This window comes from Chenopodium quinoa, unplaced genomic scaffold (assembly GCF_001683475.1).
Source record: "Chenopodium quinoa cultivar QQ74 unplaced genomic scaffold, ASM168347v1, whole genome shotgun sequence".
Taxonomy (NCBI): Eukaryota; Viridiplantae; Streptophyta; class Magnoliopsida; order Caryophyllales; family Amaranthaceae; genus Chenopodium; species Chenopodium quinoa.
Window position 1 is genome coordinate 2,427,777 of NW_018744092.1, and position 24,555 is coordinate 2,452,331.

The following is a 24,555-nucleotide window of genomic DNA, read 5'->3' on the forward strand; positions in this document are numbered from 1 at the left end:
ACCTAATTATCTGTAGACCCGAATTTGACTCGAACCTGGATTGACCAGAATCGAGCTTGACCCGATTATTTGTTGAGCCGAAATTTACCAGACTTGAACTACTCGTTTGCCAGGTCTACAGGCACATAACCAATATGGAACTTTGAGCAAGGCAATACGTAGAAATATACAGTAATTCATATCAATAAATATAATTTTCCTATTCTTTTTTAGTTGACTCGTTTTGACTTTTACACTATTCATTACTCATCTTTTTACCCATCTTTTTGTGAGTTATATGTAAGTTTACAAAAATTAATTTGTATTTGAAATTTTAGCACATGTAAAAGTAATACTTTGAGTTTGTTCAAAAAGAAAAAAGAATTAATATGGAGTAGAAAAAGAAACAATAATATATGAAGTTAGTAGTTAAATGTCAAATTAAGAAATTAATGTTTTTTAAAATTTCAACATTTAATCAACTTAATTTTAGATAGAGTACATGACATGAGTGGCTAAATAGAGCCTTGCAAGGTTCCAAAAAAAAAAAAAAAAAAAAAAAAAAAAAAAAAAAAAAAAAAAAAAAAAAAAAAAACCTTACAAAAATACAATTGATGTGATAGAAGATTTAAACATCAAATTCAATAATCGTTTTCTCTAGGGTTTCTCCCTTGGGATGATTTTTTGTCTCCCTCAAGGATTTTTTTTCTATCTCTTTGAAGGATTACCTTCACTCTTCTCCCTTTTACTTTCCTACACTTTCATCTCTTTTTTTTTTTTTTTTTTTTTTTCTTGGTCGCAACTGTGAATCTCTGTGGGGGCTTATGCTTTCACTAATGTTCTTATTAGTGGTAAGCCCTAAATTTTTTTTAACTGCTTTCAATAATTACTACCTCCACAAGTATCTAAAGAACCAATTGAATACTTTTCACCCAAACGATTATGCATTAGTGGATTTCAATCCGAATTAATGCTAATCCACATATTATATTGTTTTAGCTGAGGTATTTTAATTAAGGTGATTGTTGATCAAATCTGCGATATTATTAGTTCTAAGGTGTTTACATACTTGTGTTGGTTTTTAAGATCTCTTAATAATTATTTGCAAATGTTGTTTGATTGTGGAAACGCGGTAAATGGTAAGTGAATTCAACTAATTCAAGAGAATAAAAGATCAAATAAGCTCAGGATAGATTATATATATGTTTGTTCTCTTACCTTATTTCATAAGGTATTACTCCCAATTCACGGACTATGGATCATCCCATTATTTCAAAATTAAATGCCCTATATTTTTTAGTTAGATCAATATGATCAAATCATCCTACAACATAAAGATTCAAACCAAATTAAACCCAAACTTCTTATTTTTGTTTACTTATTAAAATATCTCAACTTTTATACACCATATACCAGTAAAAAAATTTATCAACAATTAAATATTTTGAAAATGAATATTAATATGAATGTAACAAGAGTGCACTTGATGATGGATTTTTACATTAGTGTAAAAATGATATGGTCAAAATTTGTCAATAACAAGAGATCACACCAGGCTAAACCAACCAACCAAACCAAACCTATTATATATGATAATGACGAAAGTATTAGCGTTGACGTAAACATACACTTTAATGAAAAAAAGAAATTGATTGAGGTTTAGAAGCCCTTAACAGTAAAACCCCCGTCAATGCAAATAGTTTGTCCAGTGATGTAGGATGCGACAGGCATGCAAAGAAAGGCTACCACGGAAGACACCTCTTCTGGTTCTCCTACCCTTCCTAATGGAGTTATCCTTTCCACAGTTTCTAAAAATCCTTCCATGTTATCTACGGCCTGTCAACAATTACAAACATACAAGAATATATAACGTTAACAAGCTAGGATACAACAAGACACAACAATTACGTACATATACAATAATTTTGCGTGGTGTACCTTTCCAATATAAAAATTTATTATGTTGCCTATATATATAGGTTATGAAGCAATGCGAGACATGTCTTTTTTTTTTTTTGTTCCTTTCTAAGGCAAAGTAATGCATGTTTGGTAAAAGCGGCATTTGGTTTGGAAAGGGTAAAAGAAAAAATTTTAAGAAAGTGAAATGTGGGGAATGGAAGGCAAAACCATTAGGAAAAACTGTCAGATATGATACGATCTTTGTCCGGTCTTCTAAAAATATAACAACCTTTTGATTGTTTCTCAATAAAAAAACCTTTTACATACATTTTCCAGAAATAGGACGTAACTGGTTAATAACCTGTTTAATAGGCTAAGTGTGACATGTATAGCTTTGTAATTCGTAGAGTATTTTTCTGGATATTTTGAGTTTTGCTACCACCAAAACACCCTGCTTTGACTTTTGCTACCTATCTAAAATTTTATTTTATTTTGCTACCTCCAAATGTTATAAAATGTAGTTTTTCACTACCACTTAATAGAATCCATTAGGATTCTGTTAAGTGGGGCCCATTATGTCATTAATAATGATTTAATTTATTACCCGGTTAGTAAGAGGGGTTCGAATGAACCAAGGTGCAACAGAATTAACCCTAATGTTATCCTTTCCCCACTCGCACGCCAAGTTCTTTGCTAGTTGATTCATTGCTCCTGGCAAGAAAATACAACATAGTGATGTAACTTTAGTCAAATAAAAAGGAAAAAGAATTGAAGACATATATAACATACAATTAGATTAGTGCCCGTGCAATGCATGGTAGTAATAATCTTTTTCCATGATGAATTGTGATATAATATAAAAATGAGTCAATTCATGTGGAATAAATAAATGCAATGCATATAGAAAGATAAAAAAAATAAGGCAAAAATTATTAAAACTACTATTGAGAAAAAAAAAAAAATTTGATTAGTTGTGTTAAAAATATTTAAAAGTAGTATACATTATATTATATTAAAGAGGCATATTATTCCCAATAAAACTATATAATCTAGTGACTATATGACTAAAGACTTATTTATAAATGTCTTTTAATAAACATCAAAATATTAATCAAACAACAGACTAAAATTTACCGTAAAACTATTAGCACAATATTCATGTAAATATATAACTTACAAATAATCTATCAACTTTATATCCAATAAAATAATTTCAATGGAAATAAATACTATTCAGATCATCAAAGGCAACACTACTAGAAAACAATCAATTTCCGACGGAACGATTCTAATTCATCTGAAAGTACAAAATTTCCGACGGATTCCATTTCCGTCTAACATCGGTCGGAATATAATTAAATAATAAAAAAAAACCCGGTTCCCCCCTCCCCCTATCATTTCTCTTCTCTCTCTCTCTCTCTCCTCTCTTCTTTCCTCTCCTCTTCTCTTCTGATCTTTGTACTCCTCCATTCCGCTCTCTCTTTCTCTCTCTTCTCCTTCCTTCTCTTTCTCCTTCCTTATCCTTCTTCGTCCTCTCTGTTCTTCTTCGTCCCCTTCGTCCTTCTTCGTCCCCTTTGTCTTCTTCGACCACCACAAAAACCGGTGACGCAACACCACCACCACCACAGCAACGACACCAACAACGATACCAGCAGCAACGACACCAACCTAACGACGACACATTGTAGATCTAGGATTTTTTTTTTAATTTTTTTCGGATCTCTATTAATTTCAGAAGATAAATGTATATATATTTCTTTTGTTTGATTTTTTTTTTTTTTGTATTTTTTTCGGATCTCTATTGCACGATTTGGGTGTTATGAATTTTTTTTTTTCGATTTGTTTTTTACGAATTGGTTTTTGTTATTTTTCAATTTGGGTTGGGATGTTGGTAGTGGCTAGACAAGGTGGGGTAGGGTGGGGGTCCGGTCAAGTGGGTGGGGGAGGTTTAGTTTGGACAGGTGGAAGTGGGAGGTTTGGATGGGGTGGGGTCCGTGGGGTGTGGGTTATAGGTGGGTCTGGGTTTGGTTTGGTTTGGTGGGTCTGGGTCTGGGTTTGGTGGGTTTGGGTTAGGTGGAGGTGGTTGGGTGGTGTAGGGTTAGGCGAGGCGTGGTGTGGGTGTGGGTGGGTTGGAGGTGTTTAGGCGTGGTGTGGGTGTGGGTGGGTTGGAGGTGGTTAGGCGTGGGTGTGGGTGTGGGTGGGTTGGAGGTGGTTAGGCGTGGTGGTGGGTGTGGGTCGGTTAGGGGGTTGGTTAGGTGGGGAAGTGGTGGCTGGACAGGGTGGGTTAGGGTGGTTGGGGAGGGGCTGGGTTTTTTATTTATTTTTTTTAATTGATTTTTCCAACGGAAACCTCTCCAACTCCGACGGAAATTTCCGTCGGAATATTGGGACGGAATTTCAATTAAAGTAAAAAAGAGCGCCGACAGAATTATATCCGTCGGAAACTAGTCTTCTGACGAAAATTCCATCGGAAAAAGGTCGAATTTCCTACGAATGGTTTTGCGACAGACTGATTCCGACGGAATTCTGTCAGAAGACTAGTTTCCGACGGAATTTCCGATGTTTTCGACGGATTTTTTCCGTCGGAAAGCTTTCCTATTCTCTTCCCTTCTCTGATTTTTTCTCATGCCCCTCTCCTCTTCTCTGGTTTTTCTCACGCCCCTCTTTCTCTGGTGGTGGTTTAAAGCGTATAATGGTGATGGTTTAAAACAAATTAATGGTTTTTAAAGTCAAATTCGACCATGAAAATGCTAGATTTAGAGTTTTCATGGTCGAATTTGGCCTTATTAAACCAAGTTGGAGGTGAAATTCGAAGCTAATTCAATTTTTAAGGTATGTTTTAATGTTTTTAATTTTTGTTTTTGAGTTTTTTATTTAATTTTTGGGCTGTGGTGGTTGGTTTAGCCGTTCGTGGTGATGATTATAGGTGGGTGGGTTTAGGTGTAGGTACGGTCAGGGTTTGGGTTAGGGTTTTGGTGTTGGTTTGGTGGGTGAAACTGGGTTTGGTTTTGGTGGCCGGGGTTTTGGTTAGGGTTCGGTCAGGTGGGTGGTTCAGGGTTAGGGTTTGGGTTAGGATCTGGGTTGTTTGTGGGTTGTGGTGGTGGTGGGTCATTGTAAGTCAGGGGTTTCGGTGATGGTGGGGTGAATTGCGGTGGTGGTGGGGTGAATTTAGAAGGTGGCTTAGGAGGGGAGAGGTACGGGTGGTGGTGGGGCTTGTTTTTTTTTTTTTTGTATTTACTTTTCTGACGGAATTTTTGTCGAAAATTTCCGGCGGATAACTATTCATCGGCAATTTCTGACGCACTTTTTTCGGGCCGGAAAATGTCTTTCAACGCCTCGAATTTCTTCAGAAAAGTGTATCCGACGGAATAGGTCGTTTTTCCTACAAAATCTTTTCCGACGAAAATTCCGTCGGAAATGGGTTTTTCAACGGAAAATTTCCGTCGAAATTTAGCTGTTTTCTTGTAGTGCAATAACAATCCATAGGCAACACTAACCTATATTATTACTACGTGCATTTTTTGTTTATGGATTAATGCTCTACATGATATTGTTGCCCTTTGTTATTATATAAAAATATGTTTGAAGCTATCCAATAATTGTAGTTTGATCATTGTTTAATTTGTGTATTGCCTTAAAATTTTAATTATTTGTAGATGATAGCTATTTATCTAAAATAAAAAGATACAATGTCACTTGTCACTATGTCCGACGTGTGTTTTAGTATGCAGCTTATTTATGAATGTCAAACGTGATAAATTTATTATTTCAATCAAGTGATTCGGCAAAAGATAATAATTTTTTTTTTGTATTTACTAAGATATTAATTTTTTACATAATAATAAAAAATTGATTGATATTTAACATTTTCGAATCAATAACATACTACTAAAACAGGCACCATGAATGACACGTGTCATTTCCTGGTTATGTGTTTTCCTTCCAAAACCACGTATCTAATTTTTTTTTTCTTTTTCTATTCATCGAATAATAATTACCATATTATTATAATTAAACATTCCTATTTGAACACCATATTTTTTTTCAAATAATAAAAAAGATTCACGTCATTTATATATAGCAGATATCTAAAAATATCACCAAAACATTATTCCATATATCGCTAACATATTTTTCTACATTAAATCTTCAAATATATTCAAATCAATAATTTTTATACCACCTCCGTTTCTTTTTAGTTGCAACAAAGGAATCTTTTTATATCTCACAAATAATACCCCTTTGTTGCAACTAAAAAAGTAATGAAAGTAGTATTAAAAGTGAAACTAGGAATGACACATGTCATTTTATGATTAAAAATTTTCCCTCATTTTTTTTTTTTTTTTTTTTTTTTTTTTTGCAAAATTTGAAGAAAACAATTTAGAACATATAAAATATTCTTTCCAATTGGACAATAAAATCTTTTTCATATACACTCAACTGGAATATATTTACATATCTTTCAAATATTTATATTTTGTCTTTACAAAAATGAACAAAGATTAGTAAATATTGAATCGATACTTTTATCTAAAATTATTCCTGTATTATTATCATTTTTTTTTTCTTTTGTTTCAACTTTACTATTATAATAAAGTTTATTTCAATAAAAAAAAAAATTTGATTGTGGTAACATATATATGTACATGTATACCTTTATTTTTTACACTTAAAAGTAGTAATAATAAATAGCGCATCAAACTAGGTATTTATTTTATTAATATAAAATCCCACAGGCATAACCTTGACATTGGTATAAGTATAAAAATAATGGTGTACCATTATTGTTGAATTTGTAATGCAACTTTGTTATAATATACTCCATAAAATTTAGTAACAATCGTGCGTTGTACGAGAATTAATCTAGTTAGACATATGATATAGTTGTCAGACACAACATTTATTTTATAGTCATATCTAATACCCATTAGTCTTATTAAGGAACAAAATATTAGAGGTATTTGAAAAAAGTATTAAAGTGATGTTTAAAAAACTAATTTCTTTAATATCAATTTTATAAATCAATTTTATATATGATAACTTTTTTTGGTAATATTCAATAATACCCCGTATAAAAGATAATTATAAAAGAGTTAGAATTATATATTAGCTAAATGTGTAAGGAAAAATTTAGAACACGAAATAAAAAGGAATACATTTTAAAAAGAGATAATATATAAAATTTGGAATAATATTATTATAGTTGTATTATACAAATATTCCTAAAATAAAATATTTTTTGCTAAAAGAGAGGGGGAGTTTTAAAGGAAAAAACAGAACCATGATGTGAGACATGTCACTCTAGAGGTCTTTTTTAGTATTAATTTATTGATTATCTTCAAAATCTTAAGAAGATCATATATTAGAGTGAAAAAGATTAAGCAAGAATAATAACCCTGAAAATTACAAGTTATACGTTCTGTTACCTGTTTACCACTACATTTGTGTAAGAAGGCCGACAAAAAATCTAAGCCAGTCTAGTAACAACTCAATAAATAATAATCTATGGACTTTACTCAAATATGACATCACCCGTGTTTGGGAACCAAAATGGATTTCAATTTTGGGCCTCTCATTAAATAAGCCAAATTATGAAACTTTTCTATACAAAAACGTCCAAAGCTCACCAAGCGCCAGCCCATGTGCTCTTTAGGTCCATATTACTTTTTATGTCATGGGAATATATATATATTTAATATATATATAGCCAAATTAACACCTTAACAAGGTATTTACAAAATTTACATTGTATTTTTTTTTGCTGGTAAGATGAAGGGTCCTACCGAGTTAGAATTCTTTACGGGTAAACCTAACCCGAATTAGCAGGCTACATAATTGCGAATAGTGGGGGAAAGGTAAGAGAATCCCACTCCTCCAAATTGTCACCAGTGAGGATTGAACCTCCAACCTTATGGTTGGAAGGAACTCTCCTTTCTATTAGATCAAGTTTGGATTGATTAGCATTTATCGTACTTGCACTAGCATTCAATACTATGTCTAGTATTCGCTACACATATTTACTTAGGCATCACCAAGCTAAGCTTTGTCTAGTGATAAGGATTGCACCTTCCAACCGTAAGGTTGAGGATTCAATCTCTACTAGAGACACTTTGAGGGTGGGGATCCCTTACCCTTCCCCCCTTACTCTCAAAGTGTCTGATCCGCAAGTAACGGACCAAAAAAAACCGTGAGGGTTGAGGTACGCTTAGAGTTCTTCTCCTTACCTTTACTTAGGCATCGAGGAAGTTTCCTTGGATACACCCACGAGGCCAGTAACATGTACTCTTATGTAGGTATTCTCGACCTAATTGCAATTGGACCAATCTCAATCTTCATCCCACTACTAAAGGTCTTAGTCTGGACCATATTGTTTTTACTATACCCGAAACAACCTGAATTGATCAATGATTTATCACGCATTGTCCCGTTTTTTTAGTTGACACCTTTCTACTATATATCACGCTTGTCAACGCACTATTTTAACGATTAATATCTCTAATTTCCGATATTGTAAAATTTTAAAAAGTGGATATTAATAAAATATACATTGAGACGATTCAAACAAGATCCCACATGACTATGTTTAATTGTAGCTATAAATCACAAAAGATAGTCAAAGTGTAGATTGTGAATGTTGCAAAAATCAAATGGTGTCAACTAAAAAAAACGGGAGATGTATTTAATAGAATCATCACCTAAACATGACCTAACCAATCGAGTGTATCTTTCCACAAGCCCTAAAGACTTCCTAAAGCATGGGAGCGTTTAATTTGTAGAATGCAAGTAGGATGACTTATTGCAAATTACTAATAAACTTGCAACTACCTTACAATCAAGAGGTAATAATAGTTTATCTTGATTGTCATAAGAAGTTGGATATAAAAATTGATTCATACCTTTTGTTGTTCCGTAAAGAGAGGCACCATCGATGGACACAACACCAGCAACAGAAGACATGAAAATGATGTTCCCGGAACCCGAATTTTTAAGAAGAGGGTAGGCTAGTTGGCTAAAATGGTAGCCAGATTCAAGGTTGGTGCTCATCGTTGTTGCATAATCTTCGGCTGTGCACTCCTCTGTTCGTTTTGATATGCAAGTCCCAACATTGTTCACCTATGTATAGAGATTTTTAGATTAATCGAATATATCATAATCGATAATCAATAGTTAACCTTGGAACAATAAGGACTCCAGTCTCATGGCAACTAATATATAAATGATGATCCTATTATCTTCATCATTTGTTTATTGTATCATTGTATGTAAAAAAAAATTAAGAATATTGATATTTACTAAAATTATTAGTCTTTTCTATACTAAATAGTAAATAATGTATGCACACGATTTAAAATAGTGATATGGCATATATTATACATGCTACATACATTTGTTTTCTATTACTATCTCCGGTTTGTATTATATGCAAGTTTGATGTAATCTTTGTGATATATAAAAAAAATTCAAAGTTGTATATAATATGAACTGGAGGTAGTAGTTGGTACGTATTGTAGACATGTTTGATAATGCATAATTTCGAGCATAAATATATTCAATCATTAATAGACAAAATAATACAATCAATTGATATTCAGAAAGTGTTGAAACCTATTGTAGCCCACTTGTGAGCAGCGGCGGATCTTGAAAGTTTTCTTTTCGGGGGCAATAATTTCTAACATAATTTTACATCTAAAACAAGAATGCAATAAAATAAGCATACGAAAGTTATTTACAAATTCAAATACTACGTATAATACAAAAATATAGAATTATATCATTAATGTAACAGTAAAAAAAAATTAAACGGAAAATACTAATGTTTGGTTGTTGTTAGCCTTTTAATTGTGCTCCCTGAGAAAAAGTGCATTTACTTCAACTCATCTACACTAATATATTAAAAGACGTTCCTACGTAGAAGATCTTAGTTAAATGAGTTTTACTTAAATATAAATCACAGAGGAAGTTAAGGTATATAAATAATGACAAAGTTAAAACGTGTTAACTGATACAAAACAGAGATTGTTGTCCATGATCATATTAAAAATGTAATAATCGATTGATTGAAAAATGGATAAATTGGAGTATATGAATACTAACCAAGATGTTGAGCACGCCATTGAACTTGGTAGAAACGGTTTCCACTAGCTTTTCTCGCTCGGCTCGTTGTGCTACATCACATATGGAGCCACTAACTTGGAAACCTTTAGCCTCAAAATTGCGTATGCACTCTTCAAGTCTAGCCTCATTTCTAGCACATGTATGAACTTTGGCCCCTTGTTTGGCTAGCTCTTCTACAACGGCTAATCTACAAGGTAAAATAGTAAAAGGAAAATATATAAAAGAGGTAGGTCATGCTGCTATTATTGATTCCCACTTTTAACATAGTCATGTGTCGATCAATATTAAATGAAATATATTTTTTTTTTTAAAAACGAGGATTAACAAACATGACAAACTAAAATAGAAAAGTGGACAAATTTATAAGGAATGGTTATGAGATTTGTACTTTGTTTTTTGGTGTTTAGAGAGGTATAAGAGCGGTTGATGAGAATTAATCCCAAGATCTCTTAAAATTAGGAGGAGAGCTCTAACCAATCGAGCTATCCCTCACTCTCTGAGTTTAGTATTTTGTAGCTTAAAATGTTGTGTACTTTAAGAATATCCGAATATATATATGTCGTAAGAAAGTATAAGATATTTATATGTTTAATAAATACTTACTTTATACAGTGACTTATTTATTATTTTAATAAAAACTTAGATACTTAATAAAACAATTTATTGTAATTTTTTAATTTATATTTTTCAATAAAGGCGAAAAGAACAAAATCTAAATGCTTTCCAACTATAAATTATGTAATTTACAATGACTCAATGAGAACTTCTATGAGTTTCTTCTAATACTTGTGTACTAGGGGTACACATCATGTAAATATTGAACTATACTTCCTCCGTCTTTTATTAGATGCACCACTTTTTACATAAGGATGTTTCAATTAAATGAATCGATCACTTTTCCTTTTAGGTAATTAATTCTCTCTATCTCTCTCATATCACATAAGCCCTCTTTTTTTTTTCTCTCTCTACTCCAAACATTGTCTAAGAGTCCGCAATTTCAAAAGCTGAACTGCTATTCGTCGTTCCCAATTTACAGGGTGACGTTCCCATTTTAAGAGGGAATGACCTTTTTTCCCTTATGTGATTTTGGCCTATATATGGCTCCACCACATTGTCACTTGGCATTAAAAAATCCCGAGCCCACCACTTCGATTCAAAAAATCACGCGCCCCCAAAAATCCCGAGCTCACCACCAAAAATCTTAATCCGTTTACCGGAAAAAAATAATCAAGGTGTAGCGACTGGTCGTGGACGATGAACGACGGCGACGATCGTATGCCGGAGGCTTCGTCGGAAGAATATGTATGTCGCTGAAATATTTTTTTTTTTTGAAGTGGACATCCGCCCAAATTTTCCGGAACTTTAATGGAGGATCCGCCTGAAATTTCCGGATCCTCCACTAGAGATCCGGAAATTCTAATAATAATTTGACATCAATAACAATAAACCAAATCAAAACAATAATAAACCACAAAATCGGCAACATTACAACACAACTAATAACAACAATGGTAATAACAACAACAACAATAATTTCAATCCATTTTTTATCCAATTTTAATCACGAAAAAATTACATAACAACAATACATAACAATAACAACAAAAACAATATAATTATATTAGTCAAAAAAAAAAAAACATATCAATAATCACGAGGAAAAAAACTTCCGAAATTAATAAAAACCATAATACATAACAATTACACATAACAATAACAATAAAAACAATTAAAATTATATTACTCACAAAAAAAATTACATATCAATAATCACACGGAAAAAAAATTCGGAAATTCATAAATAACATACACATAACAATAACAATAAAATTATATTTCTCACAAATAATACAAAAAAAAAAAAAATCGACCCAAAAAAAAAAAAAACAAATCGACCAAAAAACACAAAAAAAACAAAACAAATTGACCAAAAAAAAAAAAACAGAAAACCCAGACTTCCGCCTGAAATTTCCGGAAGTCTGGGGAAACATCTGAAAATTTCAGGCGGAAGTCTGGGTTTTACTTTTTTTTTTTTTTTTTTTTTTTTTGTTTTCCAAAATCCGAAACAATAAAACACCAACTAACCTGCTCGCCGCCACTAACGCCGCCCCCACGACCACCGTAAGTCAGCCCAACGCGTCGCCGGTCCGTCATACCCGGATTCAACCTTCGATTGGTGTTCGTTGTTCTTTGTTTGATTTTCAAATTGGGGTTTTTTTTGAAAAAAAATTTCTGATTTTTTTTTTTAGATTTCTGACTTTTTTTTTTTTTTTAAATTTCTGACTTTTTTTTTAGAGAGAGAGTGTGTGGGTTGTGAAATGACTTGCGAGTTTCGGAGGTGAGTTTCCCGAGTATTTATATACGAGGGGCAAATTAGGAAATTCAAGTAAAAAATGCGAGCGTCACCCTGTAACTTGCGAACGACGTTTAACAACACCCTTCAAAAATGATGCATCTAATAAAAAACGAAGGAAATGTAAATTTTGCATTTATAGTTGTTCATTTGCTTGAGCTACCTAGTTGCTCACTTAAATGAGAAATGATTTATAAAAATAACATTGAGTACACAAACTTGGCCTATCAATCTTTTAATTAATTATCCAAGAACAACTAAGAATTTGTACGAATAGATCTATCGATCTAACCGAAAGAAGTAAAGAAAAGAGTGTAGAGAATGGTACCCGATACCGCCGGAGCCACCAGTAACAAGAGCGGTCATTCCATTGAGAGACCAACGGTTGTGTATTGGAATTGCCATCTTCGATCAATTGAAGTGGTAGCTGAGATTAGCTGTGTTTTCTTTCGTCAATGAGGTGGGTTGGTTCAACTATTCGCACATGTACTTATTTCTTTTTAAAGTAAAATGTATGATGCCAGCAAACTAATTTGCTGTTATCATTTCCACACTTTCTCGGCCAAATTATTTGAAATACAAGTAGTTGACAATCCTAGGCATAGCCCCATGTAAGTAGGATGACAATATCGAATATCTGCTAATACGATCCACCGACAGTTTTAAATAAATGAACAAAAATTCAAATTAAAATAGGCGACGAATAAAGCAGATGAGGGAGCCCCAATTCCTCGTCACGAGGAACACTTTTGTTTCTCATAATGACATTTTGGAAAATAATGTGATGTTTTTCACTAGTGGGGACCGCCTACCAATTTTGGGTGGACCTCTCTGCTCTTGACACATACCCCAAGAGAAATAAAACTTGTTCCTCACAGTGAGGAACAGGGAATTACTCAAAGCGGATGAAGGATCGGATTGTGTATGGAGAGTGCTACTCTACGTCTCCACCTGTTAACCATCCACACACTGCAGCCATTTTTAATAATAAAAAAAAAAACAGTAGAAGGCAAGAGTAAAACACTTATATATTGCTGCAAATTAATTTTTTCAGGCAATTATTGTTATTGTTTCCTTTTCATTTAAAATTATAAAATAAAGTAATTATATCGTAGATGTAACCAAAATTAAAGTTTATAATCTGTATATATTTTTATTCCACATCTACCCATTTCGATAATCTGTTAGATATAAGAGAGTGAGTATATAAATGGATAAAGGAAGAGAGAATAAGTAGTGTGCACGTAAACATAGGATATAAAAACATTTCACTATTGCTAGTGCCTCAAATGTTGTTAGTGCCTCAAATGCCACTACACTTAGGGCTGGCAAAAGCGTACCCAATCCGATAACCTGTCTCGAACCCAACCTAAATATACGGGTTTTGAATGAGATTTTCAACCCATTCATGTAATTGGGTCAACCTGAATCCGACTTGAATATAAACGGGTTAGGTTCAGGTTAAAAATCCAAACCTGAAAACAATTGATCTTTAACCCATTTACATAATTGGGCCGGTTTCACAATAGATGCAACTTTTTCACTTTTTGCATTATTTATTTGCTAACTTTGATTATACTTGTAGCATATAGTCATATAGATTTGGTTTTCATTATAACTTGGTTCTAATATATATATAAATAATAAATACAGTGAGGGATAATTCAAGTGGTTAGAGCTCCTCTCGCGATTCAAGGTGATCTTGGGATCGATTCTCATCACCCGTCCTTGTTGCTCTCTAAACACCAAAAAAAAAAAAGTTATTACAGTACATAGATAAATAATTAAATAAATAAAATTGCAACTCGTAATTAATAGACTAATGCTGTAATAAAGGAAAACGCTTATAAACCTTTCAAGACTATAGAATCCTAATTATGATATATCTTCAGAAACTCTTGTTTACTCCTTACAATTACTAGGACCGAAGAATTATGCAACCGGAGCTACCTTTCAGAATTGCACAGTCACAAAATTTTGTTGTTGTTGTTGTTGCACACGAGGGGCTCTAGACCCCAGAAAAGAAATAAAAACAAGTAAAACTATGGGAGAACAAAACGTGACATAGCCACTCCTATGACATCATCATGTAAATACTTAATAAGACATAGTACTGACTCCTACGACATCTTCATGTAAATACTTAAATACTCAACACGAGGGCTAGGCCCCAGAAAAGAAATAAAAACAAGAAAAACTACGGGTGCACAGTCATATAAAGGTAACACGAAAATAAGGAGGTCTTTCAAGGGAGGTTAGTGAGATATGAGTAAATGCATAACGAGGGACATGAGGGTCATTTCACGAAAATATATATTCTGAATTTAGTAGTATCATTGGGTGATCAATAATATCACTAGATGATCAAATAGACAAATAGTCCAATTAAACATTTAGTGGTACTATATATTCATTCAGTGGTACTAATTACGTGTAGAAATAATATCATACATAGTTAATGATATTATATAAGCTTTCAGTGGTACATGTAAAAGTGGTTCCACTTACCAATCTCTCTCCTATTTTTTTTCCACCCCCATGTGCTTTTCAATATTTTAGTATTTTTTATGCATTTATAAATGCATATCAAACCTACATTAGTACTTCCTCGATAATAAGTTCAAAAGGCTCATGAGATTGCCAATGAGCGAGTACCGTCGTTCACCAGACCCTGATATTTAATTTTGTAACTAATTAATGTCCTCTCCTAAGACTCTAAGAGCATAATTAATACTTAATAAGACCATTCATATCGCTCTTTTCATGCAAATGTTTCACTGCCAATTTGCCATATGAATATCCGTATGTCGTACCTAATATACTTGATGGAAGGCTCGTACCTAACATACATTATAAATTTCCTCGCTTTTTTTATTACCTAACCTCTTAGCTTGGAAGAGTTCCCACAGTTAAGATAAATAAAATCATAAATATAACATAGAGTTTGATGATTAGTCGGAGATCGAACAAGAAACTTTAAGCTACCTTCAGAAAGGTGGTGTATTTAGTGACGAATCCAGGATTTTACAAGTATACTAATCAATAATTAGTGTATGAATATTAAAAAAAAAAAATACATTTCAAAAGTATTAATTAAATATCCTTATTACAACCAAATAAAAAAAAAATTACAATTGCTCCCTGCGGGTTTTCATGTTTTAATATCCATTTATAATAATATCATTCATGTCAACATTTAAAAACATATCTCTCTCTCTCTAAGTAATCAAGCAATCACTACAAGAAAATTGTCGTACATTCGCTATAATATGCACATATGCTTGTGAAATAATAGAGAAATCTATATCATTTTACAATCACTATTGGAAAAAACTTCATTTGTAACGCCTTATTGGTAATTGGGATAGCTCAGTTGGTAAGAGCTTTCTTCCCGATTCCAGGTGATCCTGGGATCGATTATCATCCCCGCCCTAATGGCTCATATGAACCAAAAAAAAAATTAAATTTGTTACAAAAAGAGTATTTGTAACGGGCAACATTTATGACCGATACAAATAATCACTATTTGTAACGAGCGAAATTTTGACCGATACAAATAATTGTTATTTGTAACGGGCGAAATATTGACCGATACACAACTAATCAAATATTTGTAACAGGCAAATAAGGCCCTTACAAATAGATCACGTGTTAGAGTTTTATTACTCCGTATTTTATTTCTTTCCATCAACCGTTTTTATATCTCTCCTCTCTCCTCAATCTCTCCTCTCTCTATAATCTAATATTCTGGAACTCTGAATTTCTCAGATTTTTGTTTATAAAATTTGGATTATGAATTTCTATCAAACTATTTAGACTAATTGCTCAACGATCTACATTTTAAGTATGTTTTCTTCGGTATTCGTCCATGGCAGAGCTCTCAATTCCGATTCATTCTGCCATGGATCTTGAGTATACCTCAACTGAAGCTCCTCTGAGCTTTAATTCTTTTTTTTTTTTTTGAAGCACTGAGCTTTAATTCTGATCGAAACAGAATCTGAGGTATATATTTATTTATTTATTTATTTATTTATTAATCAATGTTAATTTTACTAATTATGGTTCATCGCTAATTTAATTTTAGCTTCTACTCTTGAGTAAACCCATATTAAATCGATAAAAAAAATATAATAATATTCAGTTTCCATATCGATTAATGAAGACAATCCCAGCGAAGCGAAAAATACTACTAAAAACTATGATAACGGCGGATGTTGTATCTAATAACCATTCGTTGAGATTTTTTGTTAGCAATTACAATCGATACCAAATGTTAAAATAATCGCTACAAAAAGATAATTTTCTTGTAGGGAATTATTCAACATTTGATCTCCCATGCTATTACGCAATTTATGTTTCACTTGCATCATTCCAGAAAATACTCTTTCCACAATTGCCATGCAGATTGCACGGGAAGAGTTAGAACCAACTTCAAAAGCAAGTACGCTCGCTCATGGGTTTCATGCTTTCCCGTCTCAACAAGTTTCACGGAAATCTCATTAAGATTCTTCAAATTCGAAAACCTGTCATCATTTCTCATAGCAACGATGAAATTGATGAGCAAAGTACATCAACAAAAAGCCAAGTACAATCTGATATTTTTTTTAGCAAGGGCAACTTGTGTCAACTGAAATTGATGAACAAAGCAATGTATAAAGTATGCTTGTTTACATTCATTCAATATTAAAGCTTTGAGGCCATTGATTGAACCTTGCATATTACTTACTCCATCATAGCCCTGACCCCGAACTTGAGAGAAAGTCAAAGAATACTCCATGAGTATTAGCAACATGCACAATACCAAGAAATCTTTCACACACTTCTCCCTTTTTACTAACATATCTCAAACAAAGAACCAATTGTTCTTTATCGAAAACATCGACAGACTCGTCAGCAAGATCTTCAAGTATTGCTTTAGTTGTTTCTTTTGCACAAGCATGGATGATATCTTTTTGGATACCCGGAGAAGTAAGTTGATAATTACCGGGTGCCATTTTAAAAACAACTTTGGAATATTCAACATCATGTTCTAAAAGAAGAGTCAACAGAGAAATAAAATTACCTCTATTCAATGAACTTTCTTTTTCATCATGGCCACGAAAAGGTAGCCCTTGAAGTAAAAGCCACCTAATGGCTGTGATTGAAGCCTCCAATCGCTTACGATAAGCACTTCTAGTTTCCGCCGTTTGCTTTGATAAAGCAGTGATAATACTACCCTTTTGTTTCTTGAATAACTCCATAGCAGTCACAACGACTTTATGGTGAGCACTCATGTGTTTGCTTGCATGATCTTGAATTGTTTGTAGTCTATTCCAAGCACGAAAACCATCACAAACAAAAGCATCACCTCCAACAGTGTTATCACCCTTGACTAGATAACAAATGAAACTAAAAGAAGCATCCTTGGAGACACTATATTCAAACTAAGATCGCCAAGTATCAAACCATTTGACATTAAATCGACGCATTTTGGTTTCGAAAACGGTTTGAGGTAAAAAAAAAAAAAAAAAAAAAAAAAAAAAATTCTTTAGGTTCGCAAGGCTTTCTTTGAAGGTATGTCCTCCTCGCTAAATCTTTATCATCAGGATGAGCATCACTCAATTTTCCCCTTTGTCCTAGGTCTTGTAGAAGATTGACAATATTATCTTCACTTAATCTTCCATCATCAACTCGAGCTCTAGCTAGGACTTGAAGTAACTTCAGGAACAAATTGTCCATACATCTTGATTTGGAGGAAAGTTATTATGTGATGGAGAAGAATATTGTTCACTTTCTTGATATGGAGAAAGGTTTTGTGGAGGTGGAGGAAAAAGATTTTGTGGTGGAGGAAGTGGATCTTGTAGAGGAGGAGGTGGTGGGATCTTGTAGAGGAGGAGGTGGATCTATGAGCATGTTTGGTTAGCGAATATTTTGAGTTGGAAATGGATTCATTTAAACCATTATCATTACTGAATGTTTGGTTAGAAGGTTTGGTAACAATTATCTTTACCTAAGGGTAAGGCCAGGGATCGAATTCTACTCATTTGTTACTTTTCTAAAATCTAAGGTAACAAATACCCTTACCCTTCTCAAACACTAAATAATTTCTTTCCATAGTTAAACATATGAAAAGGTAATAGTTACATTGTTAGTTCTAACCAAAAGCCCCTATATATATATATTACAGGATAACAAGTTGGGAAGTTATTTGCTATTCAACATTGATGAAACAGATCAGAGAATGACTATAAGTTTGGTGGGCTATTGCCAATTAATTTAAAATCTATAAATTTGTTGAGTTTTAATGTTGTCGAACTCAAAGCTGATTTGCCCCAATAATGATGAAGGTTTATTGGAGTACTCTCTTCATTTTTAAATGATGGTTACATTTGTCATTTTAGGTAACAGTGTGTTTGGATTGAAGGAAATGGAGGGAAAGGAAGGGAAGTGAAATGGAGAGATGAAACATCTTTCATTTGGATAACAAATAAAGAAGGAAGGAAATTGAAGGGGAGAGAAATGGAGGGATTAGATTGTAAGAAATTGATCCCTCCAACAATAGAGAAATTTGGAAGGAAAACTCACCATTCTTCCCTCCCCTCCCTTTCTTTCCCCTCCCTCCCCTTCTTTTCCTTCCCCTTTCTTTATCCAAACATACGGTAAATTCCCTTGTTTATGTTTCAACTCATATATACCTATTTTCATTGCAACTATTCTTATATACTTCATCCGTTAAATATTAATTGCAACAAAGGGGTATTATTTGTGAGATATAAAATATTCCTTTGTTGTAATTAATATTTAACAGAGGAAGTATTAAAATATTTAGGTATATAAAATTAAATTCCTATGTTTTGTTTGGAGATGTAGTTACAGTTGTTAATGAAATAAATTATATTATAAGTAAGAAAAAGAAAAGTAGATTTTTACACATAGTAATAATCTTTATTTTGTTTGCAAGAAGGACTCCATCATACCGGAACTTCTTATGGGTCATCTCGCTAGGGTTGACGGAGCAGCCAATTTGGGAAAGTGGGAGAAAAGATAAGGGAACATAACCAGTGGAGATTGAATTGAACATCCAATCTATACGTGGTTGGAAGCTGCTCTCTTTTCTACTAAATCAAGCTTAGCATGACTTTACACATGTTAATATCAATGAAAGTTAATAGTGCGTAAACTGTTCAAATTATATTATACCTTTGTATGTTTACTCACACTTTCTAAACCTTAAAAAATGTAGATGAAAAATTACCTTAATGATTAACTAGCTAAGCTCAATTTAATATTTATAATTAAATAAATGTCAATTCTAATCCATTGGCTAAACGAGTGTCAAATTGTCAATTTTAACGTCTATGAAAAATTACCTTAATGATTAGCTAGCTAAGCTATATTTAATATTCATAATAAAATAAACGTCAATCCTAATCCATTGGCTAAACGAGTGTCAAATTGTCAATTTGTACGTCAACCATATTCGTTAGTATAAAAATACGTTTTAATGTCAACATCTTGCATGCATGTAGACCTTTTCAACTGATTCTTACGTCTCAACTACAAATCAATAAACAATATGATCGTACCCATCTTCAATACCTACTCAACTATAATATACTACTATTAGATAAATACAACAAAATTATATTAGAGATTAATTATCAAATTTCTTCAAATTTACATCCTTCATTGAATTTTCATGCACATTAATTTTTCTGCAACCTTATTACTTGTATTATTTTATTTGGTAAAATCATTGTCATAGTAGTATTTTTATTTTTCTATTCGTTTGGTACGGTGCTCACAAAAATTGACCATTTATTAAATTTCACAAGTAGTGTACGTACAATTTTATTGGTTTATTTTCTAACTTCACATATACTACATATAGTGTAATTATATGTATCCACAATAATATAATAAAAACATTAGGCTTCCAAATCGAAGAATTTTCCGGGAAGAGGTCTCCAAGAGGGGGGAAAAAAAAAATTAACAAGAAGACATGCAAATAATTAAAGTAAGAATTTATGTTACCAAATTAAAATAAATAAGACTTTGTAGTTGGTTGTTGGGTCTTTTATGTTTGTCTTTTAAATATCATGACAAGTTAGAGGATTGTATTATTTGTGTACGTTAACTAAGATTGTGATTTTTAGTTGTTGGATTCATCGTTTGGGAGAAAGTTGAGAGGAAAAAAGTTCCCTAAAAATGGTGCATAAAACAGTTTTGAAGGTGGATGTTTCTTGTGATAAGTGCAAGCAAGAGGTCTTCTCTATTGTGTCCAAAATAGAAGGTAACAAAACTTTCCTTAGTTAATTATTAGTTCATCTTTCTTTTTAATTACGCAAATTATGATAGATATATGTAGTTCGATTTTTTAATCTTTAAAATTTCTTCTAGATAAAAATCAATAAACAAGAATAAGTTTTTTGACAACAAAACAATTAAGAAAAAGTTAACAAAAAGATAAATAGTGCGTTTGGCCAACACTAATCTTTAAGATTGAAAGTGGATGGGAATGAGTACAATGGTCAAAGGAGACACTAACAGGAAAGGGGTGGGTTGTTTTTTCCTTCCATATAATTAGAAGAAGATCATGAACCAACTAGGTGGTTGTGGCTAGATGGGTTAATCAGGTTCGAATTAGTGGATTAGACACATTAAAAGTAAGAGGATACATAAGGGATAATCTTCACTCTTAATCTAATAAGGTTGGAAATCACTTGTTGACATGACTGAATGTCGTGTTCTCTTCACCTTACAAAAATTATTTTAAGTAAAAGTAAATTCAGTTCAATATAAAAATAAGTTTAGTTTAGTCAAATAATTTCAGTTTAGTAAAAATCAGTAACTTTAAAGAGGATACATAATAGAAAATATGTAATAATAATCAACATAATAGAAAAATCGGTAATAATAATTTCAGTTTAGTAAAAATAATAATAGTTCAACAAAAATAAGTTGAAAATAGTTTAACAAAAATAAGTTGAAGAGATAGCCATATATATATCGAGTCACGTTGATATTAATTATTGTTTAATCAAAGAGTGATGGTATAACTTTGTTTTAACTTTGTTTTTCTAATACATGGTTGTGGTCAATCATTTGTTAGGTGTGAATAAGATTGAAGCTGATACAGAAAAAGGAACCATAGCAGTGATAGGAGTTGCAGACCCATTTGCTATAATCAAACGCATAAGAAAAGCAGGCAAATCAGCCTATTTTGTAACTGTTGGACCTCCTCCGAAGCCCGATGAAAAGAAGGATGAAAAGAAAGATGAGAAGAAGTGCACGTGTCTGTGTCCGTACCCGTATTCGTATCCAGGTGGATGCTATGTTTGCAAGCCCGTTGCTATGATGACTATGGATTACCAAGATCCAACTCCACCTTGCACTATTATGTGACTTCAATGAGTTCAATCAATTGTGTTCATCTTTTCTGCTCCATATTCTTAGTTTTTTAAGCTTGCATTGGTTTCATTTATCTATATAGCAATTTTGTATATAACTTGTGTTTTATGTTGATGAAAGTTTGTGATAAAGAGGTCATATTCTTATTATTTTAAGTGGTTTAGTGTAACGTACTGTTATACTAGTATGATGCAATTATCGTTGACATATAGCTTTAATGTGGGACCGGACTAATTTGCAGGGGGTGAATTTCTGGTATTACATACATAAGCTAACATATGAGAAGTTTGATATCCACTTAATATACTCCATCTAAAGTGTCTTAATTTTTTGTACTTCTTTAAAATGATCATTAAACTTTTAGTCATCATAGTAAAATATATATATCCCAGATACATAAGTTCATTCCTCTTAACTTGCTAAGTTTGATTTAGATTTAATAACTTCAATTTGTGGTTAGGTTGCTTATTGGCTTTTTCGTTCTTGGAAATTTCCTTTGTTTCGAGGGTTGGTTTAGGTTTAGGTGTTACCTTGACTATTGTCAAAAAAGAGTTTTGTTAGATTATGTAAATAATCTAGTGTATATTATTAGTTTGTATTTTTACTAATGTATTCTTAGCCCTACCCCTAATATACTGTTGTATTAGGACTAAGGATATTTAATCAATGAAAAAGGCACGGAAAATATTCACATATTCTCTCATGGTATCACGAATCTATGTTTTCTACACCCTAATTCTACTCTCTTCCGCTATCTCCCTTTCTCCTTCTTCAATTCTCTTTCTTTCCTTTTCGGTTTTCCTCCATGGCCGAAACTCAGAAGATCCACCCGGCTACCCTTGTCACAAATATCAAGACTTGCATTCCCATTGCTCTTGATTACGATGACACCCAATACAACAATTGGTCCACTCTATTCCAACTTCATTGCCGCCGCGCGAATTCGGTACACCATATTATTCCTCCAGTTGTTGATGAAATAGAAAAGGTTGTCGAACCTTCTGACAAAGCTCTATGGCAACGACTTGATGATATTGTTTGTCAATAAATTTACAATACTATTTTCAATTACCTTCTCAATTCCATTACCGATCTCGATGACAAGGCTATTGATACTTGGAAGCGTTTGGAGAATTTTTTTTCACAATAACTAATCCAGATATTGATGAGAACTTCGAGAGTTTGTTAAATCTTTACAAGGAAAACCTAAACTTGAACATTAACTCATTAGAAGCTACAAATTGGCGATTCTTGGACGGTTCAAGCAAAGGAACTTGGTGTCTAGTACAAGCTCAAGTTTCGGATCACACTACTCTCTCTACTTAATGTTATTTAATTAGTTTTTGCTTGCAAGCAAGATTTTACCTTTCACTTGAAAGGGTTTTTCTTGGTTTAAGAATTTAGGATTTATTTTAGGAATTATAGACTAAATCAAACTAGTCTTACTACTAGTTTCCTATTCTAAGTAGAATTAGTTTTTCTATTCTATTTGGGTTACTTGGAGCTAAAGGCTAGGGGCTTGTCCTAGTCCTATTACACTTAGAATATGTTAGTTTTTAGTCTATAAATAGTTGTAATTTCATGACTTTTGGGATATAGAATTTTTAAGATTATTAAATCAAAGTATTTGTTTGTTTTGCAATTAAAACATTCGTTCCTTAAAGCCAGTGATTAAGTTCTGTAAGCTTTGTTCAAGTTGATTAATTAATGCATGCAAACTAGGGAGTAGCCAATAAAATTCGGCAACGATAGAACGAAGCTTCTAGTATAGTCGTCGACTACAGACGACTATATTAAGAGATTAAATCTAGATCGTTTATTATGTTTGTTGTTTAATCTTAGTCTTTAAATATTACATTTTTAAAAAATTAAAAAAATCTAATTTACACATCATTTAAGTCATGACCACTCTGCGACCCGTCAATAAAGTGTTGTTTATTTTTTTTTACTTTTAGAGGGTAATTTTTTTTTTTTTCCAAAGAAACCCAAACTCAAACTCCATTAAATTGCTAACTCAACCTTCATGAAATCTTTCGGCCAAGCCTACATCTTCAACCTTCTTCTTTATCTATAATCCATCCATAGATTACCAAAGTTTCTAAGAAATTAATAAATTTAATGAATAACTATCATGATATTCTTCAATTTTATGTCGAATTAATTTTATAGATTATAATCAATCTGATTATCTTCATAAATATTTTCATTTAAAGAATCTTGTATTATATCTTATGATTTCATGTTTATTTAATATTAATTATATTTTTTTATTTATCCACCATTGTTGAATATTGAAGCTCTCAAATATAAACAACGTGCCATTGTTGAAGGTTGAAGATCTCAAATTGATAATAATCATAAATTAGGAAGGTGGTCATGTGATTTTAGATAAAATTAAAAAAATATTAACAGTTTTTTTTTTTTTTTGAAAGAATATTAACATTGGTTTTAGAAATAATGAAAATAGAGTTCTTTACCAAAAAAAAAAAAAAAAAAAAAAAAAACTCAAATAACGTGATGTGGTCATATGATTTTAGATGAAATTTAAAAAAAATATTAACATAGATTTTTTTGACGGGAAAAGCATATTAACATTGGTTTTAAGAAATAATGAAAATAGGAAAAAAAAAAAAAAAAAAGCCTGAAATTACGTGATGTTTTCCGTAAATTGGGGGTGATAGGTTTGACTAAATTTACCTTGATTATCTTTACCTAAAAATTTATTTAAAGAATGATTTTTTTTACCAAATTTGTGTATTAACATTTAATTTTTTAAAATATATAATTATATTTAGCTTTTTTAGCCAATTAATTAAAAG

General features: G+C 32.2%; 3 protein-coding genes across 4 annotated transcripts; 1 reads left to right on the forward strand and 2 right to left on the reverse strand.

Moving 5' to 3' along the window:
• Positions 1 to 1,448: 1,448 nt before the first annotated feature.
• On the reverse strand, positions 1,449 to 12,997 carry LOC110691835 (tropinone reductase homolog At2g29360-like). The gene is made up of 5 exons (XM_021868791.1): positions 12,675 to 12,997; positions 9,973 to 10,180; positions 8,775 to 8,991; positions 2,483 to 2,589; positions 1,449 to 1,815 (listed from the first exon to the last, which is right to left on the reverse strand). Exons 1-5 carry the CDS (start codon positions 12,749 to 12,751, stop codon positions 1,639 to 1,641), a joined length of 786 nt encoding a protein of 261 aa, XP_021724483.1. The 5' UTR covers positions 12,752 to 12,997; the 3' UTR covers positions 1,449 to 1,638.
• Positions 12,998 to 16,712: 3,715 nt separating this feature from the next.
• Positions 16,713 to 18,064, reverse strand: LOC110691710 (zinc finger MYM-type protein 1-like). Its single transcript, XM_021868645.1, has 3 exons — positions 17,884 to 18,064; positions 17,090 to 17,717; positions 16,713 to 16,869 (listed from the first exon to the last, which is right to left on the reverse strand). The coding sequence occupies exons 1-3, from the start codon at positions 18,062 to 18,064 to the stop codon at positions 16,713 to 16,715; spliced, it is 966 nt and encodes a 321-aa protein (XP_021724337.1).
• Positions 18,065 to 20,239: 2,175 nt separating this feature from the next.
• LOC110691836 (heavy metal-associated isoprenylated plant protein 2-like) lies at positions 20,240 to 22,438 on the forward strand. Of its 2 annotated transcripts, XM_021868793.1 has the most exons (3): positions 20,240 to 20,342; positions 20,482 to 20,618; positions 21,438 to 22,438. In XM_021868793.1, the coding sequence occupies exons 2-3, from the start codon at positions 20,534 to 20,536 to the stop codon at positions 21,728 to 21,730; spliced, it is 378 nt and encodes a 125-aa protein (XP_021724485.1). In that variant the 5' UTR covers positions 20,240 to 20,342; positions 20,482 to 20,533; the 3' UTR covers positions 21,731 to 22,438. The 2 variants fall into 2 exon arrangements, with proteins under 2 accessions (XP_021724485.1, XP_021724484.1); XM_021868792.1 differs by having other exon boundaries at positions 20,245 to 20,618.
• Positions 22,439 to 24,555: the final 2,117 nt, after the last annotated feature.

What these genes read in the sequence shown, in the direction of transcription:
- LOC110691835 (XM_021868791.1), bottom strand. Translation starts at nt 12,751, where the DNA reads ATGGCAATTCCAATACACAACCGTTGGTCTCTCAATGGAATGACCGCT. An exon ending in GGTGGCTCCGGCGGTATCGG is followed by an intron (nt 10,181 to 12,674) that starts GTACCATTCTCT and finishes TTTACCTTGTAG; the next exon opens with ATTAGCCGTTGTAGAAGAGC. An exon ending in ATGGCGTGCTCAACATCTTG is followed by an intron (nt 8,992 to 9,972) that starts GTTAGTATTCAT and finishes CTCTATACATAG; the next exon opens with GTGAACAATGTTGGGACTTG.
- LOC110691710 (XM_021868645.1), bottom strand. Translation starts at nt 18,064, where the DNA reads ATGGACAATTTGTTCCTGAAGTTACTTCAAGTCCTAGCTAGAGCTCGA. An exon ending in ATACCTTCAAAGAAAGCCTT is followed by an intron (nt 17,718 to 17,883) that starts GCGAACCTAAAG and finishes TTTGTTATCTAG; the next exon opens with TCAAGGGTGATAACACTGTT. An exon ending in GACTTTCTCTCAAGTTCGGG is followed by an intron (nt 16,870 to 17,089) that starts GTCAGGGCTATG and finishes AAATGATGACAG; the next exon opens with GTTTTCGAATTTGAAGAATC.
- LOC110691836 (XM_021868793.1), top strand. Translation starts at nt 20,534, where the DNA reads ATGGTGCATAAAACAGTTTTGAAGGTGGATGTTTCTTGTGATAAGTGC. An exon ending in TATTGTGTCCAAAATAGAAG is followed by an intron (nt 20,619 to 21,437) that starts GTAACAAAACTT and finishes ATCATTTGTTAG; the next exon opens with GTGTGAATAAGATTGAAGCT.